This window comes from Gracilinanus agilis, chromosome 5, assembly GCF_016433145.1.
Source record: "Gracilinanus agilis isolate LMUSP501 chromosome 5, AgileGrace, whole genome shotgun sequence".
NCBI lineage: Eukaryota > Metazoa > Chordata > Mammalia > Didelphimorphia > Didelphidae > Gracilinanus > Gracilinanus agilis.
Window position 1 is genome coordinate 223603489 of NC_058134.1, and position 16137 is coordinate 223619625.

Genomic DNA, 16137 nt, shown 5'->3' on the forward strand with positions numbered 1-16137 from the left:
CCTCATGCCATACATACATGGTGTGCTTATCAAATCTGCAGATGACAAAAAGCTGGGAGGCACAGCTAACACCCTGGGTGATAGAGCCAGGACTCCAGAAGAGACCTTGGCAGGCTGGAGCATTAAACCCAAATGAAGGAGAGGAAACAAATGGGGACAAAGGGAAAGGCTTGATCTTAGGTTCATGAAATCAACTTCTCAAGAACAAGATGGAGAAGGGAAAACTAGGTAGCTCAGTGGATTGAAAGCCAGGACTGGAGTTGGAAGGAAACTGGACTCAGCTACTTTCCTAGCTGTATGACCCTGGTAAAGTCATTTAACCTTAACTGCCTAGCCCTTGACACTCTTCTGTCTTAGAACTGATACTAAGACACTAGGTAAGGATCTTTTTGAAAGAAAGATGGAGGGAAGTCCAGACAAGCTGTTCACCTGGAATGGATCACACATTCGAGACAAGTTGACAGTATGATATGGCGGCCATGAGAGGATGAAGAAAGGTGGAATGTTCAAGGGAAGTTCTGGTCACCCTGTATTCCACCCTGGTCAGTCCATGTCTAGAGCATTTGGGGGATAAACTCCATAGCATCTAGAAAAGGGCAGCTTGGATCCTGAAAAGCCTTGAAATTGGCAGAGGTAGATGAATAGAAGGAAATCAGAAAATACAGCCTGGAGAAGAGAAGACTTCAGAGGAGCACAACAGCATCATCCATATTTGAAGGGTTCATGTGTAGAAGAGGGATGAGAATTGTCAGGGTGGCCCCAGCGGGCAGAACCAGAAATGATGACTGGCCATTGTAAAGAAGCAGATTTGAACTAGATGTCAGGGGAAAGTTCTCTACAGTGAGAACTGTCCCAAAGTTAAATGGGCAGCCTTAGGAAATCTGAGTTCCCTGTCTTTGAAGGTCTTCAGGCAGATCCCCCAGGATCACCCCCTATCCATGTGTGCCCTAGGGATTTGGAAGGCCCTGGGCCAGAGGTGGCTCTTGGTAGCTACTTCGTATAGAGGAGTGATGGCAAACCTATAGCACAGGTGCCAAAGACGACATACAGAGCTCTCTCAGTGGGCATGCAGCTGCCCTCCCACCCCCAAGTTTATTACTAGAAAGGTAAAGGGACTCCAGTGGAGCTGCTCCCCTGCCCCTCTCCACTGTGCCTGAGGACATTCCTCACATCCCCCACCCCTCTGCCCAACAGCCCCATAAGACCACACAGGAGGTAAGGTGTGCCATCTCACAGGTGGCAGGGCTGGAGGGGAGCAGAGCACTCAAGACACTCTCCTCCCCCTCTCCACACTCACTGAAGACATTCCTCACTTCCCCCTCCTCTCTGCCCAGCAGCCCAATGGGAGTGTTTCCTCCTTCCCCTATGTAGGGTAAGGGTGGTAGGGTGTACCCAGCACTCTGGATGAAGTGAGATTGGGGTCTGACACTCCATATCTAAAAGGTTTACCATAGTTTGTTTTTACTGCTTGTTTCTCCCTAATAGAATGTAGGCTCCTTGAGGGTGGGGACTGCTTTTTAGCACAGTGCCTGACATAATAATAAATGCTTTTTTTTTTAGTAATTTACCCATTCCTTTGTTCAAAATGCCTTCTCTGAATTAAGTAGTGAATTCTTCACAAGACCCTCTGAGATAGACTAAGAATGTGTGGGATGGACTCTTATTAAATCAGGCCAACAATTATTTATTCAGTACCTGATAGAGGTTAAGGAAATGAAATTTAAATCATGAGAATTCAGAAAATTACAAGGGAATTTGCTCAGTTACCTAGTTCGATCCTTTCCCTCCCACTTTCCACCCCAAAAGAATCATTCCCCTCTATAATATCTTAGATGAGTGGTTAGTTATGCCATTTGGAAAAGGGAAGGGATAACATACACCTAGATAGGTACTTGAATACCTCTAGCCACAGGGAGCTCACTACCTCAAGATGTAGCCATCTTTAGACAGCTCCAATATTTAGGAAGGGAACTTTTTATTTTCCTTTAAATCCTATCCATTAGAACCAGGCTCCTGTCTTGAGTCCAGTAGAGTAAGTCTAATTCTAAGGATCCCAGAATCAGTAACTTAGAGCTCAACCGAGGCCACTTCATGCAACTCCCTTATTTTATAGATGAGGAAACTGAGGACCTGGATGCCTTCTTTCTGTCCTCTCGATATTGAGTGGATATCAATGGAGCCTGTAGGCTGTCTTGTTTATTATCCTTTGCTCTATTGACTAGTCCATCATTTTTTCTGGTTGCATCTTTCTACAAAGACATCTTGATATTCTTTTTTCATGGTTTCTTGTTTGTAATTCATTGAATCCTGACCATCCACACTATAGTCCTGTCCATTGCCTGGTAAGTGACCTCAGCTTACATTTTTCTGCGGTATTCCAGGACCTGCAGGCATCAGCCCAACTGGAAAATGCCATCCTGAGCACCAGCTAGATGTAGGCTTCAGAGCTGATGCTTCTGGGCTCCATTTATGATGGGGCTCTGAGCCTTATTGCTGGCCAATAGGTCAATATGAATGGAGTAACTGTCATTTCTTTTAGAGATGAATATTCTTTCTAGTGGACAATCTGAGGGAAATTATCAGAAAGTTCCTTTAAAGCAGGGACTCTTCCCCTTCCTTGTGTGCTAGACTCCTTTGGGCAGGCATTCTAGGGAAGCCCAAGGACCTCTTCTCAGACTCACATTTCTAAATGCATAAAATAAAATAAATTGGATTACAAAGGAAACCAATCTGATGGCTTTAAAGCCTCACTTACTCATTTAATTGCTAAGCAGCCAGACATTCCAACACTTCAGAAATCTCTAATTCCTTCCGTGTGGATAGGGAGCTATCAATCAATGTAGGTCTCTATGGGAGAGTAGCAGCTATGGGGTGCTGAGAATAAAGTGTTGGACTTGGTGCCAGGAAGGCTTGGGTTCAAATCCAGCCTCAGATACTTATTAACTATGGGACCCTGGGCAAGTCAATTAATCTCTATTTGCCCCAAATATAAAATGAAGATAATATTGGCTCCTACCTCTTAGATGTTATGAAGATCGACTGAGATAATATATGAAAGTGCTACATAAATGCCACCTATTGAGTCAAAGATAGCTTCTAGGTTGTGAAGAGCAGAGGTGCCCTCAAAAGAAGGATGGAAGTTACCCGATGGATATGAGCCAGATTTTCAAGACTACTCATTTCTTCCTGTAAGTGACCTCTCAACTTTGCTGTAAAAAACTATCACCAGTCTAATTTTTTTCTCTCAAACTAAAGACAAAATGGCACACCAGAGTGAAAAGTTCACCAATGATTCATAAAGCCACAAAGATCTGCTCAAAGAGGGTCTGTCCATCATTATTCTAGAAGGTTTCTCAGAACAACTAAACTCTTTCTCTGAAGGGGATGACAGCTGCATTGACTGAGACACCCCCAAGAAGGGCAAATGTGACTGGGATTTGGATTCAACAGGCTCAGTTTGGAAACTCTCTGTCAGCACCTTCTGTATTCTGCTTGTAGAAAGCCAGCCCGGATTTCCAGGGCACCCTTGTCTATGACCTATGCCAAGAGCTTTGCATTTGTTGAGGGTAGATGGGGGCTGGTGGAAAGAGAACTGGGAGGGATCCCAGGAGATCTGAATTCAAATTCTTGTTCTATATTCTCCACTGAGGTAGCAAGGATAGTGGGTGGAATGTAGACCTTGTATTCAGAAAGACTATGGATTCAAATCCCGCCTCTGACACACATTGACTGCATATACTCAGCAATTGGATCTAATGATCCAGTCAGTTTTGCCATTGTTCCTGGATGGGGCATATCAATCTATTCCCCCAAATCCCCACTCCTCGTTCCTCTCACCTTTCACCCAAAGTACCCTGTCTTGGCCACCACACCACTATTAGAATGCCACTTACTAACTGCTAGGGATAGATAGATGGGGCAGTGGATAGAGAGCAGGACCTGGAGTCAAGAAGACGAGATCAAATCCTGTCTCAGACACTTACTAGCTGTATGACCCTGAATAAATCCCGTTAGCCTATTTGCCTCAGTTTTCTCATCTGAGTTGGGGAAGGAAACAGCAAACCACTGCAGTATCTTTGCTGAGAAAACCCTATATGGGGTCATGATGAGTTAGACATGACCAAAACGAATGAATAACAACAAAGAATGTGAGCTCCTTGGGGGCACTGACTCTTTATATGACCAGTAGCTAGTGCAGTGCCTGGCATATAAGAGGTGTTTAAATAAATGGTTGTTGATTGACCAAATGCTTTTTTTCATTTGTATTCCCAACACAGCCCAGTGCTAGGCACAGATTAAGTATTTAATAAATGCCTTTTAGTTCATTGATTTATCCCTTCAAAGTGAAACTGCATTGGTAAAGGGATTTTCCTCATCAAAGATGATGATGAAATCACATGTCTGGATCCTTCCTGCCTCTACCAAAATGCCTCACACTAGAAGAGTCGAATGCACGTAGAAATGGAGACCAATAAAGCTTATATAAGGATCCCTGTGGATTATGAATGACTCAGAAAACTAGATATTAACATTATTTCTGCCCTGTTGTATATTTATCTATTTTTAAAAATCTTTCCCTGTTACCTTTTAATTTGGTTGGGGGCACTCAGGTGCACCCTGCACAGGGGCCCACAGGCCCCATATTGATGTCTCTGATCCAGACTATCGCAACAGCCTCCTAATTGGTCTCCTTGCCCCAAGTCTCTCCCCTCTCCAATACATCAGACACACATCTGCTTCAAGGACAAAATGTTCGGAGGAGGAGAAAATACACTGGAGGGGCAGCTGGGTGGACACATCCTAGCTGTGTGACCCTGGGCAAGTTACTTAATGCCAGCCGCCTAGCCTTTACCATTCTTCGGCCCTGGAACCAATACTTAGTATTGATTCGAAGACAGAACATAAGAGTTTTACAAAAAGAAAAGGAAATGAATTGGACTCTGAGGAGTCAGGAGGCATGGGTTCTAATCCCAACCCCCTTATTTCTTGGTTTCCTTGACCTTAGGCAAACAGCCTCAGGTCACTGAGCCTTAGTTTTCTCAACTGTATAATTAGCTGGTGGTGGTGTTTTTCTTTCAGTTACATCTGACATTCCTTGGCTGCATTTTGGTTTTCTTGGCAAAAATACTAGAGTGGTTTGCCATTTCCTTCTCCAGCTCATTTGACAGATAAGGAAACTGAGGCAAACAGGGTTAGTGACTTGCCCAAGTTCACTCAGTATCTAAAGCCAGATTGAACTCATGGAGGGGAGTCTTTCTGACTCCAGCATGGCCCTCTATTCCCCATGCCACAGCCTAACTACCCTATAATAAGTACATAGAACTAGACAATTTCCAAGAGCCTTTCCATCTCCAAATCCAATGATCCTGTGATTTATGGTTCTCTCTCTAATCAGCCGCTGATGCTTCCTCCAATTACTTGAAAAATATTAGGAACTCTCAGTCACTCAGGGCCACTTATCAGGTGAGTGAATTGGCTGCCAGACTCATCTTTCTCTCTCTAACTGAGCACCAGTCCAGAATGCTGAAGGGGAAATTTCTGTTTAGGGCAGGATGCTGGACCAAATGGCTGTATGTACAGGAACAGAAACAATGGACCTGATTTCAGGGGAGCTAAGTTCAAATCCTTACTTGCTACTTAGCATCCAACCTCACTGGGCCTCAGTTTCCTCGTTTTACAAAATGTGAATAACAGAGCTCTGTGGTCCTTCCCAATCCTTCCCAATCTTAATTCTATGGTTCCTTTTGGCCACATCATTACATGAGAATGCCTTCATTTGAGAAAAAGGACAAGGAATCAAGGCAACATTCAAATTTGTTACCTTATTCAAATTAATCTCTCTCTTTAAAAAAAAAGCAGTTTTTTTTAAGGAAAGAGTGGAGTAAGACAAACGATTAAATCTATTGATTAAAATGGGATTGGGGATTATAACAGAGGGAGCATGGAACAACAGAGTATAGCTAGGATTTAAAGGTAAAGGACCTGAGTTCAAATCCTGCTTTGCTACTTATTCTCAATGTCGCCTTAGACAAGTTCCTTCATGTTCCTGGACCTCAATTTCCTCATCTGTAAATGATGGGGCTGGACTTGACGGCCTTTAAATTCCCTTCCATTTTAGGATTCTCTGACTAGCAGAGTGATGTCTAGACATTTCTTCCATTGAGTTACTCCTGATTCCTCATCATGAAGTGGAGATGGGGAGAGGGGACCCAGATTATCAAAGACGAGGCAGAAGAACCAAAGCTCCAGGAGATTCCCCCAAACCTAAAAGGGCTTCAAGCAAAGGCCAATGATGGACTCTGTGTCCTAGGAGCAGCCTAGCTAAGTTCAAAGAGGTTTATCACTAGGACATCTGGAGTATTGCATTTTTCCATGCTGGCAACACTAAAAGAGCATCTATTAAGTCATAGAGGGTTTGTGTCCCTCATGGGTAGGTATTAAAGTATCCTTCCATATAGAAGGAATTAGAGATTTCTGAAGTGTTGGAATGCCTGGTTGCTTAGCCATTAAATCAATAAGTGAGGCTTTAAAGCCATCAGATTGGTTTCCTTTGTTATCCCATTTATTTTATTTTATGCATTTAGAAATGTGAGTCTGAGAAGGGGTCCTTGGGCTTCCCCAGAATGCCTGCCCAAAGGGTCTAGCACACTAAAAAGGGGAAGAGTCCCTGCTTTAAAGGAACTTTCTAATAATTTCCCTCAGGTTGTTTACTAGATGCTCCCTAGGAACATCTACTAAAAAGAAATGACAATGACTCCATTAATATTGACCTGAAGGATTGACTGTCCAGTAGTCAGGCTTATAGCCCCATCGTAAAAGACAGTCCAGAAGCATCAACTCTGAAGCCTAAACAAATCTAGGAGTAGAAGGAAGAAAGAATGCCATTTTCCTCTTGGGCTAATGGCCACAGATCCTGGAATACCACCATGTTTGAAGAATGTAGGCTGAGGATTACCTGTTGGGCAATGGACAGGAGCCTGGTGAGGATAGTTGGGATTCAGTGGACTGCAAACAAGGCATCGTAAAAAAGAAGGCTATCGAAGATGTCTTTGAAGAAAGACAACCAGAAAAAAGCATGAGCTACTCAACAGAACAATGGATAGCAGATGAGATAGCCCACAGGGCCCATTGATATCCACTCAATATCAAGAGTTTCCTCACTGAAAAATCAGGAGGTTGCATGAGTTGGCCTCTGACTTCACACTGTCAAGAGGACAAAAGGGAGGCATTCCTGGAATGGGATAGATCCCTTCGGTGAATTTGTGGGAAGAAATGGACAAGTCAAACAAGTCAAACATGGAGGGGCAATTTGCATTTTTAGAGGGAATTTCCAACTTGATGAAATCCATTGGAACACAGGTATATTGACCTTTAAAGACTGAGCTATGAAATCAACTTTTACATATATTTACATTATGTTATTACATATTACATATGTTAGTGGCCAATATTCAGTAGCCACCATTAGCTTCCCATAGCAGGAAAGATGACCTTAAAACACGCATGCACAAACATACTCACTCACACTAACACACACACATACATACGCTTACAAAATGGACATCGTTGGGGTTTGGGACTCACCTTTCCGAAGCTGGCAGCATTAACAGGTTGGGTATCATTTTTCTCACAGAAATCCAAGTAGTGCATGTAGAGAGCACTCCTTGGGATGCAGACACCTTCTGCGATCTCATAATTCTCCTCCAGCCTGGAAAGACAATGCCAAATCAGCCTGTTACATATCAATAGATTGGCTGCTATTTATTGACAATCCATCAGTCTAGAACAGAAGAAAGAGCTCTGACTGTGGGGTCAGATGATCTAGGTTTAAATCCCATCTTACTTGCTACCTTTGAGACCCTAGGCAGGTCATTTTCCTACTTGGCAAAAAGGAAACAGTTAAACTAGATGGCTTCAAAGCTCCCTTCGAGCTCCAAATAATCTATGGAAATATAAGCAAGACAGGGGCAGCTGGGTAGCTCAGTGGATTGAGAGTCAGGCCTAGAGACAGGAGGTCCTGGGTTCAAATCCGGCCTCAGACACTTCCCAGCTGTGCGAACCTGGGCAAGTCACTTGACCCCCATTGCCTACCCTTACCACTCTTCTGCCTTAGAGCCAATACACAGAAGTTAAGGGTTTAAAAATTGGAAAAAAAAAAAATATAAGCAAGAACTGGGCTGGATGAGATAGCGTGGAGGAAAGTCCACTGAAATATCAGAGATTTGCACGACAGGGACCTCACAGGTCTTCCAGTCCTACTCCTTCTGTTTTCTTTTGATCACTAGAGGCTCTTGAGCAGGGGAATAACTGATGACAAAGTGTGATAGTCCTGGCAGAAGTATACAGTTTGTGCATTGGTGGTGGCAGGGACTTGTAATCCGGCTACAATGCTCCACCCGGGCAATGATGGGTGCTTGCCCGAGCATGGGAGTAGTGGAAACAGAAGAGAGGGGAATCTGAGAGAGATTTTGAAGCAATGGAGGCAAAATTTGATATCAGGGATAAAGGTGAGAAGAATCAAAGATAAATGATGTTTCATTTTCATCTTTTTATTTATTTTTAAAACCTTTACCTTCCATCTTGGAATCAGTACTTATGAATTGGTTCCAAGGCAGAAGAGCAGTAAGGGCTAGGTAATGGGGATTAAGTGACTTGCTAGGAAGTATCTGAGACCAGATTTGAACCCAGGACCTCCCATCTCTGGTCCTGGCTCTCCATCCACCGAAGCCACACAGCTGCCCCCAACAGATGTTTCAAATATTTATTTTGGACATTTGAATAAAGGTTTTAAAAAGCACCAGTCTGACAAAGTCACTCTTCCCTTCCTTGCTCCAGGTCCTCAATGACTTTCTGTGGCTCCTTATTGCCTCTTAGATAAAAGAGAAACTTCTCGGCTTTGGCATTTAATATCCTATACCATCTGCCTTTCCAGACTTGTCCAGCATTGCTGACCAAAGTTCCTCAAATAGAGAAAAGAAAGCTGAGACTGTCGAGTTCCGTCTCTTCATTTTGGCAATGAATGACTCAGGATGCACAAATGAAACAGTCCTTGCCCTGGGGAGCTTACATTCTACTGGAAGGCATGGGCATAGGCACTAAGAAGAAAAAAGAAAATGAGATGGATAGGAAAAAGAGATTTTAAAAAAATATATTCGTGTCCTCCAAGTCAAGGCCAGATCCGAGCTAGCCTCAATCAGCAAGGATGTATCCAGCATCTAGGATGCTGTGCTACATGGGTACCGGGGATACAAATTAAAAAATGAAACAAGTCTAGCATCCGTCTGCGATCTTCTTAGAGCAGAGAGAGGAGCCGGCGATGCCCTGATCCCCATCTTGTTCCATCAATCCCTTCTCAAAGCATTTTAAAGGAGTGCATGTATCTGGTGAGCCCGACCCTGGCATCTGGTTGTGAAACAAGCACCCAGGACCCACAGGGAAAGGTTAAATTACATTATTTTCCCTATCCCTGCCAGCAGCAGCAAACGATTGTCATCAGATCTGGGCAATCGGTTTGCAGACTCTGAGCTAATTAAGCAGTTACCTGTGAAAGCCTGATTCTTCCCCAATCGCTAAATTTCTATGTGTGTTTTGTCCCTCGGGCAGACACGGCTTCCCTTGGAGTCATTTGGGTGGTTTATGACCATTTTAATAAGCTCTATGGACAAATGAATGCAACTGATTTGTAAGGGAAACATCTCTCCTTTATGAGTTTCCACAGGAAGATTATGGCGGCATCTTTCCCCCAAATTCATTGGCCTTCAACAAAACCTCTTTTCAAAGCCCCGAGAGTCCGCTTGTGTCCCCTTGTCACTAATTGGGACGTCAGCTCCCCTGGCTGAATGAAAAGCTGTTAATTATTTCTCTTCATATCTGACGAAATTTCCCCCTTTTCTCCTCTCTTTCAGAGGGGATCATTAGCCTGAGATAGCGAACAAAGCCACATTAGGACCTCGGATTCTTAATGATCAAAAAAGAAAAATCCCCCCACTCTGTCCATTTTCTTATCTTCTATTTAACAACTTTATCATATTTGAATTTGGCCTCATCCTATTATGGAAAGATAATGAGGCTGCTGGGCTGCTCGCGAGCAGAGCCCGTTCTCCGCAGGCCACATTTTTAAAGCCTCGACGAAGGTGCAGATGGTGACAGCCCAGACGACGGTCTCCACCGATATCGGCAATCAAAAGGGATGATATTGAGAGAACTTTTCTCCCCTGTTTTAACCTTCATTCTGGGCTGATGTACATAGCTAGTGGGATAGGAGGAGATGCTCTGCACTGCTTCAAATTCTGGTCCAGACCGACTCCTGCGAGCTTGTTTTCCTTTTTTTTTAGAGACGGGGGTAATCTGTGCCCTGGTTACTTCAGGGGGTTGCTGCAGAGGAAACTGCTTGGAAACCTTAAAAGGCCAGGAAAGGCAGTGTGATGTAGAGGAGAGAAAATTCCAGTCTTAAAGTCAGGAAGGCCTGGGTTCAGGGTCTGACGAATGCTGGTTGTGTTCTGGGCAGGTGGCTTAACTGCACGGATCCCCAGTCTCCTTAGCTGGAAATTTGAACCCAGGTGCTCCTGACTCCCGGTCTGGTGCCCTATCCATTGTGCTATCTAGCTGCCTCTACTGCTCACTGTTTCAGGCAACTCTCTAAAACTATGTGACAGATAAGTAGGAGATCTGTATAATTAGAGAGACGGCCGCTTCAGGAGTTCTCTACCCCAGGGAAATCAAAGGTCCACATCCCCCAAAATGGCCAGAAATATGAGTTCTTGTGTCAGTTTTTAGGGGCAGTTGGGAGGCACAGTGGATAGAGTGCCAAGTCAGGAAGACTCATCTTTCTGAATTCAAATCTAGCCTCAGCTACTTCCTAGCTATGAGACCTTGGGCAAATCTTTTAAACCTGTTGGCCTCAGTTTCCTTATCTGTAAAGTGAGCTAGAGAAGGAAATGGCAAATCACTCTAGGATCTTTGCTAAGAAAACCCCAAATGGGGGCATGAAGAGTCAGGTGTGACTGAATAATAATAATAATAATGATGATGATGATGATGATGATGATGATGATGATGATGATAACCTGCCAAGTTTTAAAAGTTTTTGTTATTCATATCTTTGCAGACTTATCTGGGATATTTTTTACCAAAAGGAAAAATTGAACAGGATTTCATAAAATATGTCTGAATCTGAATACCTATTTAGGGCTTTAGAAAAAATCTAAAACTAATGGAAAATTTAGGAAAAATTGTTTTTGGAAATAGTTGAGTCAGCACAGCTAGAAGGTCAATTGCTGGAAGCAATTTATTAAGCATCTACTATATTCCAGACTCTGTGCTAAGTGTTGTGGGAAAAAAGTATAAAGAATGAGTAAATTTCCTTGGATCTTTAAATAACTCTTCATATATCTCTCTAGTCAAAAATCTAGCCCCTTGAAGGCAAGACAGTATCAACTACATTTCTTAACTGATAGATAACAATGCACAATTAAGAATTCAACACAATGAATACAGACAACCCTCAACATTGGTGTGTTTAACCCTTGCAACTTCAAGACTTTGTCTGATTTTACTAGCAACTTCATTTCCACTTTCACATTTGCAGTCATGCACATTTATAGTTATGTGCAATAGAGAAAAAATGAGAAGTGTGACGTGGGCAAGCTTGAGGAATAGCTGATATCTTACTGGGTGCTTCACTTGTCTTATTCACACTACCACGGTAGAGTAAATAGCACGCCATGCATTCATTGCATGTAATACCTTCACCATGCCATCTGACAAAATGGAAGCTAAAATTCAGGTTTAAAAGTATTTTAGTCTTTCTGTAAAATATTCCTGACACCCTGGATTTCATGTGTTATGAAAAGTGAACATTGTCTGAAACCATCTTTAAAAAAATTGACATATTAGCACAACAGCTCACAGTATTCTAGAGAACTACCAGGGAGAAAAAAAATGTTTTGCATGTTACCAATTTTATTTTGTGTACAGCATTTTATGGGTTATTTCATGGTCACTATATTAAAGTGTATATTAATAGAATGTTTTGTTATGAGGAATTGCATGCAGAAAAGTGTATTTTCAGCTGCCTCTATTGAAAGATTACAGTTTTTGGTGGTCGTGGAAACCTACTCCCTTATTTCCCATAGGTTCAATGTATCAACATTTGCATTTTTTACTTTTGTGAAATTTTTTAGGAATCTTACCCCCTTGAAAGTTGAGGATTGACTGTATTTATCTTGTTATAGGAGAGCGTACACACACACACACACACACATAGGAGAGTAGCTTCTTATACTCTCCAGATCATGAAAGGTATTAGAAGGGATACATAAATATAAGATATGGCTTCTGTCCTCAAGTATCTTACAACTGGATTGTGAGAACAGGACATGCATGCACATGTCCACACATGCTCTGGAATGCACAGTAGGTAAGTCCAAAGGGATAAAGAATTGAGACAGGTTGGGTCATATTCTAAAACCGCAGTAAGACCAATATTGGGGAACCAATGATGAGTCCCCTCATCTAATTCCATATTGCAGAACAATAAATGAATTTCTGAGCTTCCAGTAGCCTGTGTCATAAAAGAGGAAATGTCCAAGAGAGAAAACAAGGAAGCCTACAGCATAGGGTATTAGAGGTATGTATTATACTGAATCTACTATTAAAATGCTCAGCTGGCTTTGGTGCAATGGAGAGAAAGCTGACCTCAGAATCATAAAGACTCGAGATTAAATCTTGCTTCAGAAACTTACTAGATGTATGATCCTGAGTAAATGATTCAACCTCTCTATGGCTGGCGCAAAGTAGGTGCCTAATAAATATTTGTTTATTATTGATTGAGTGGTTTGGATTTGGTGGTCTTGAAGGTCGCTAGTGGCTATGACAGAGGTGACATATGGTCTGCAAGCCTGAATTAGATGAAAATGTAATCAGGAAATATTTAACAATATAAATAATATACAATAAATCATGAAAACTATTACATTTTAAAATGAAGTCAATATGCAGCTGGCAGGGATGGATAAGTGGACTCTATTTCTATTTGAGTTTGACATCAATCTATGAGGCTATGATCCTACATCATATTATCCCTCAGTGCCTCAGTATCCTTTTTTGAAAAATGAGAGGGTTAGACTCACTGGCCTCTAAGATTCCTTCCAGGTCTATAGTTATGGTCCTAGCAATTATCAAATATGAACCATGGCTTGCTTCAATAATTTATTCATTCAATAATTTATAAAGCACCTACTTTCTGGGAAAGCATGGTAGTAGTCACTGGAGGGAGATGGGAATGTAAATGAGACGTGGTCAGTTCCTTCAAAGAATTTGAAGTATGATTGAGTTTATGTGTATTCTTATTTTAGAATGTGGTAAGGGTATCAGAGGAGTACAGAGGGCTTCCAGGGGATCAGGGAGGGAGGAATTGTTTCCAGCTGAAGAGAGTGAAGAAAGTTCTGCAAAGGAGTTACCATTTATGTTAAATCTTAAAGGGGGAGGATGCTGACAGGAGTGGGGGGTGGGGAAAGAGGGCGTTCTGGAAATGGGGAGAAAAATAAGAGGTCCCATATGGAACATGATAAGGTAGTCCAGTGTACCTGGTAGGTGAAGGGATTTTGTTGTTGTTATTCATTTGTTTCAGTTGTGTTTGACTCTTCCTGATCTCATTTGGGGTTTTCTTTCTCTACTAGAATAGTTTGCCATTTCCTTCTCTGGCTCATTTTATAAATGAGGAAACTGAGACAAATAGGATTAAGTGACTTGCCTAGGGTCATACAATTAGTATCTAAGGATGACTCAGTTTTTCTTCACTCTAGTCTGGCACTCTATCTACTTTGCCACCTAAGTGAAATAAATATGAAATAAATATGCAAGGGTATTTAAAACCAGGCAATAGAAGGCTTTAAATGCCAGGCATTTGGACTTTATTTGTGTTACAGTGGAAAGCCATTGGCAGTTTGGGGGCAGGGGAGTAACAAGGTTAGAACTGGGCTCTATAAAGATTAATCTACCAATGGTGTGAAGGATAAATATTGGAGAAAGACCCCAGTTGACTTAAACATGGGGTAACCCAATCTGCTCCCTTAACCTCCACCTATCATCAGTTAAACTGGCATTTAATGCAGACTGACCTTTAATGAATTCTAAAATCCTTCTCCTTTATGGAAACTAGACTGGACTTGTCATATCAGAAGGTTAATAAGGTCTGGGCTATAGGCAATGCCATAGCTCTGGACCAGACATCTTCTCATCTTGCAAGATCACTTCCGTCCTGAAACTCACAGCTCCTTGATACCTTCTGTTCCTGTAGTTCCCCCGTCCCCCAACCCCATCTCTGATTAGAGACTTCCCAGAATCTCCATTCAAGGAGGGTGCCATCTCTTCATTTCTTACCCAGCTGCATTCCCGGGTACTTTCCCATCATGCTTTTCCCTACCCATCCTTGCATCTTCTCCCAACTCTACCTTTCCCGCTTCCCCTACTCTGCTTTTCTTTGTCATCTTCAAAGTAGATTGTGAGTTTCTTGAGGGCAGGGATAGCCTTGGTCTTTCTTTGCATTCCCAACTCCTAGCACAATGCCTGGCACATAGTAAGTAGCTGTTGAATACACACTGATGACCTGCCTGAGTAAATGCTATGGAGACATCATTCCAATGGGCCTCTTTTTCTCATTTCTCCCCTGTCTCTACCCCTCTCCTTCCTAGTTCTCCTGTCCTTCCTTCTTGCTCTTTCTCCTTTTATTCTCCACCATTGTCTTCTTTTGTTTCCTCTTTCCTTTTATTTTTAGGCCTGTCTGGGTATTGGTTCACCCAACTTGCCTACACAAAAATTTGTTGATTCCACTTTGGGCCTCTGGAGCTTTATGCCTTCACATTATGGGATGCGTTGGATGATAGTAGAATCAAGCAGATTATATAGCTGGTTAAATGCCCAAATCAAACTGGAATGAATGACAGATGCATGGAAGTTGGCGAAAGGTCTCCAACAAAATGCCCTGGGGAGCTGTCTTTGGTTCTATTTTGTTCAACATTTTTATCAATGACATGGGTTATGGCAAAGATGTCATGTGTCGAGTGCATCATTTATTTATTATTTGTGTTTTTATTTTAAACCCTCACCTTCCACCTTGGAATCAATATTATGTATTGGTTCTAAGGCAGAAGAGTGGTCAGGGCTAGGCAATGGGGGTTCAGTGACTTGCCAGGGTCACATAGCTAGGAGGTGTCTGAGGCTAGATTTGAACCCAGGATCTCCCATCTCTAGTCTTGGCTCTCAATCTACTGAGTCACCCAGCTGCCCCCTCAAGTTTATTATTTATACATAAATCTGAAGTGTCATTTTCAGTTCTCCCACCATATTTGAGGAAGGATATAGAAGAACTAGAGGGTGTCTAGAGGAGGGCAGCCAAGTTGGTCAAACGTCTATATATATAGGCCAGGCCATATGAGGCTAAGCTGAAGGAACTGGAAATCTTTACCTTAGAGAGGAGAACACATAGAGAGGACAGGATAATTTTGACTAGGCATCTGAAAGTCTGCCATGGGAAAGAGGGAGGAGGCTTGTTCTGCTTGGGCCTAGAGGTCAGAATAAGGAGGAAAAAAGTAAAAAATGGCAGAGATAGATTTTGGCTAAACATAAGGAAACTCCCCTAAGTGGAATGGAATGCCTTGGGAGGTAATGAGGTCCCCATCACTGGAGGGCTTTAAGGAAAGGCTGGATGATTACCCATCAAGAATAGGAGGGATTCCTATTCCACAAGGTCCTTTCAATTCTAAGATTCTGTGGTTCTAGCATTCTGTGAAAGGATATGCGATGTCACTTTTAAATAAAGAAGTGAATTACAAGCAGGAATAAATTTATGCTTGCTGATTTGACCAAGTAGAGAGGGTCTTGTCTCAGAGCAATGTCTTCCTAGAAAATCTATGTTTCATGGAAAAGATGCCAAGCCCAGATTTCATCCTGTAGACTTAGAACTCCAAGAATACTGCTAAGAGAAACTTGAATTGGGCTTGTGAATTTCTGACTTTGCAATCTGAAAAAAAAAATTAGTCAAATTACCCTAGGGAAGGAAGGAAGGAAGGAAGGAAGGAAGGAAGGAAGGAAGGAAGGAAGGAAGGAAGGAAGGAAGGAAGGAAGGAAGGAAAGAAG

General features: G+C 42.3%; 1 protein-coding gene across 1 annotated transcript in view; it reads right to left on the reverse strand.

Moving 5' to 3' along the window:
• The window catches only part of RFX4 (regulatory factor X4), a 102484-nt gene that overhangs the window by 73058 nt on the left and 13289 nt on the right, over positions 1-16137 (reverse strand). Inside the window, exons 2-3 of the mRNA XM_044679136.1 lie at positions 9068-9095; positions 7585-7708 (exon numbers count right to left, since the gene is read on the reverse strand). Coding sequence (XP_044535071.1) covers positions 7585-7708; positions 9068-9095 — 152 coding nt within the window. The remainder of the gene's footprint in view (positions 1-7584; positions 7709-9067; positions 9096-16137) is intronic.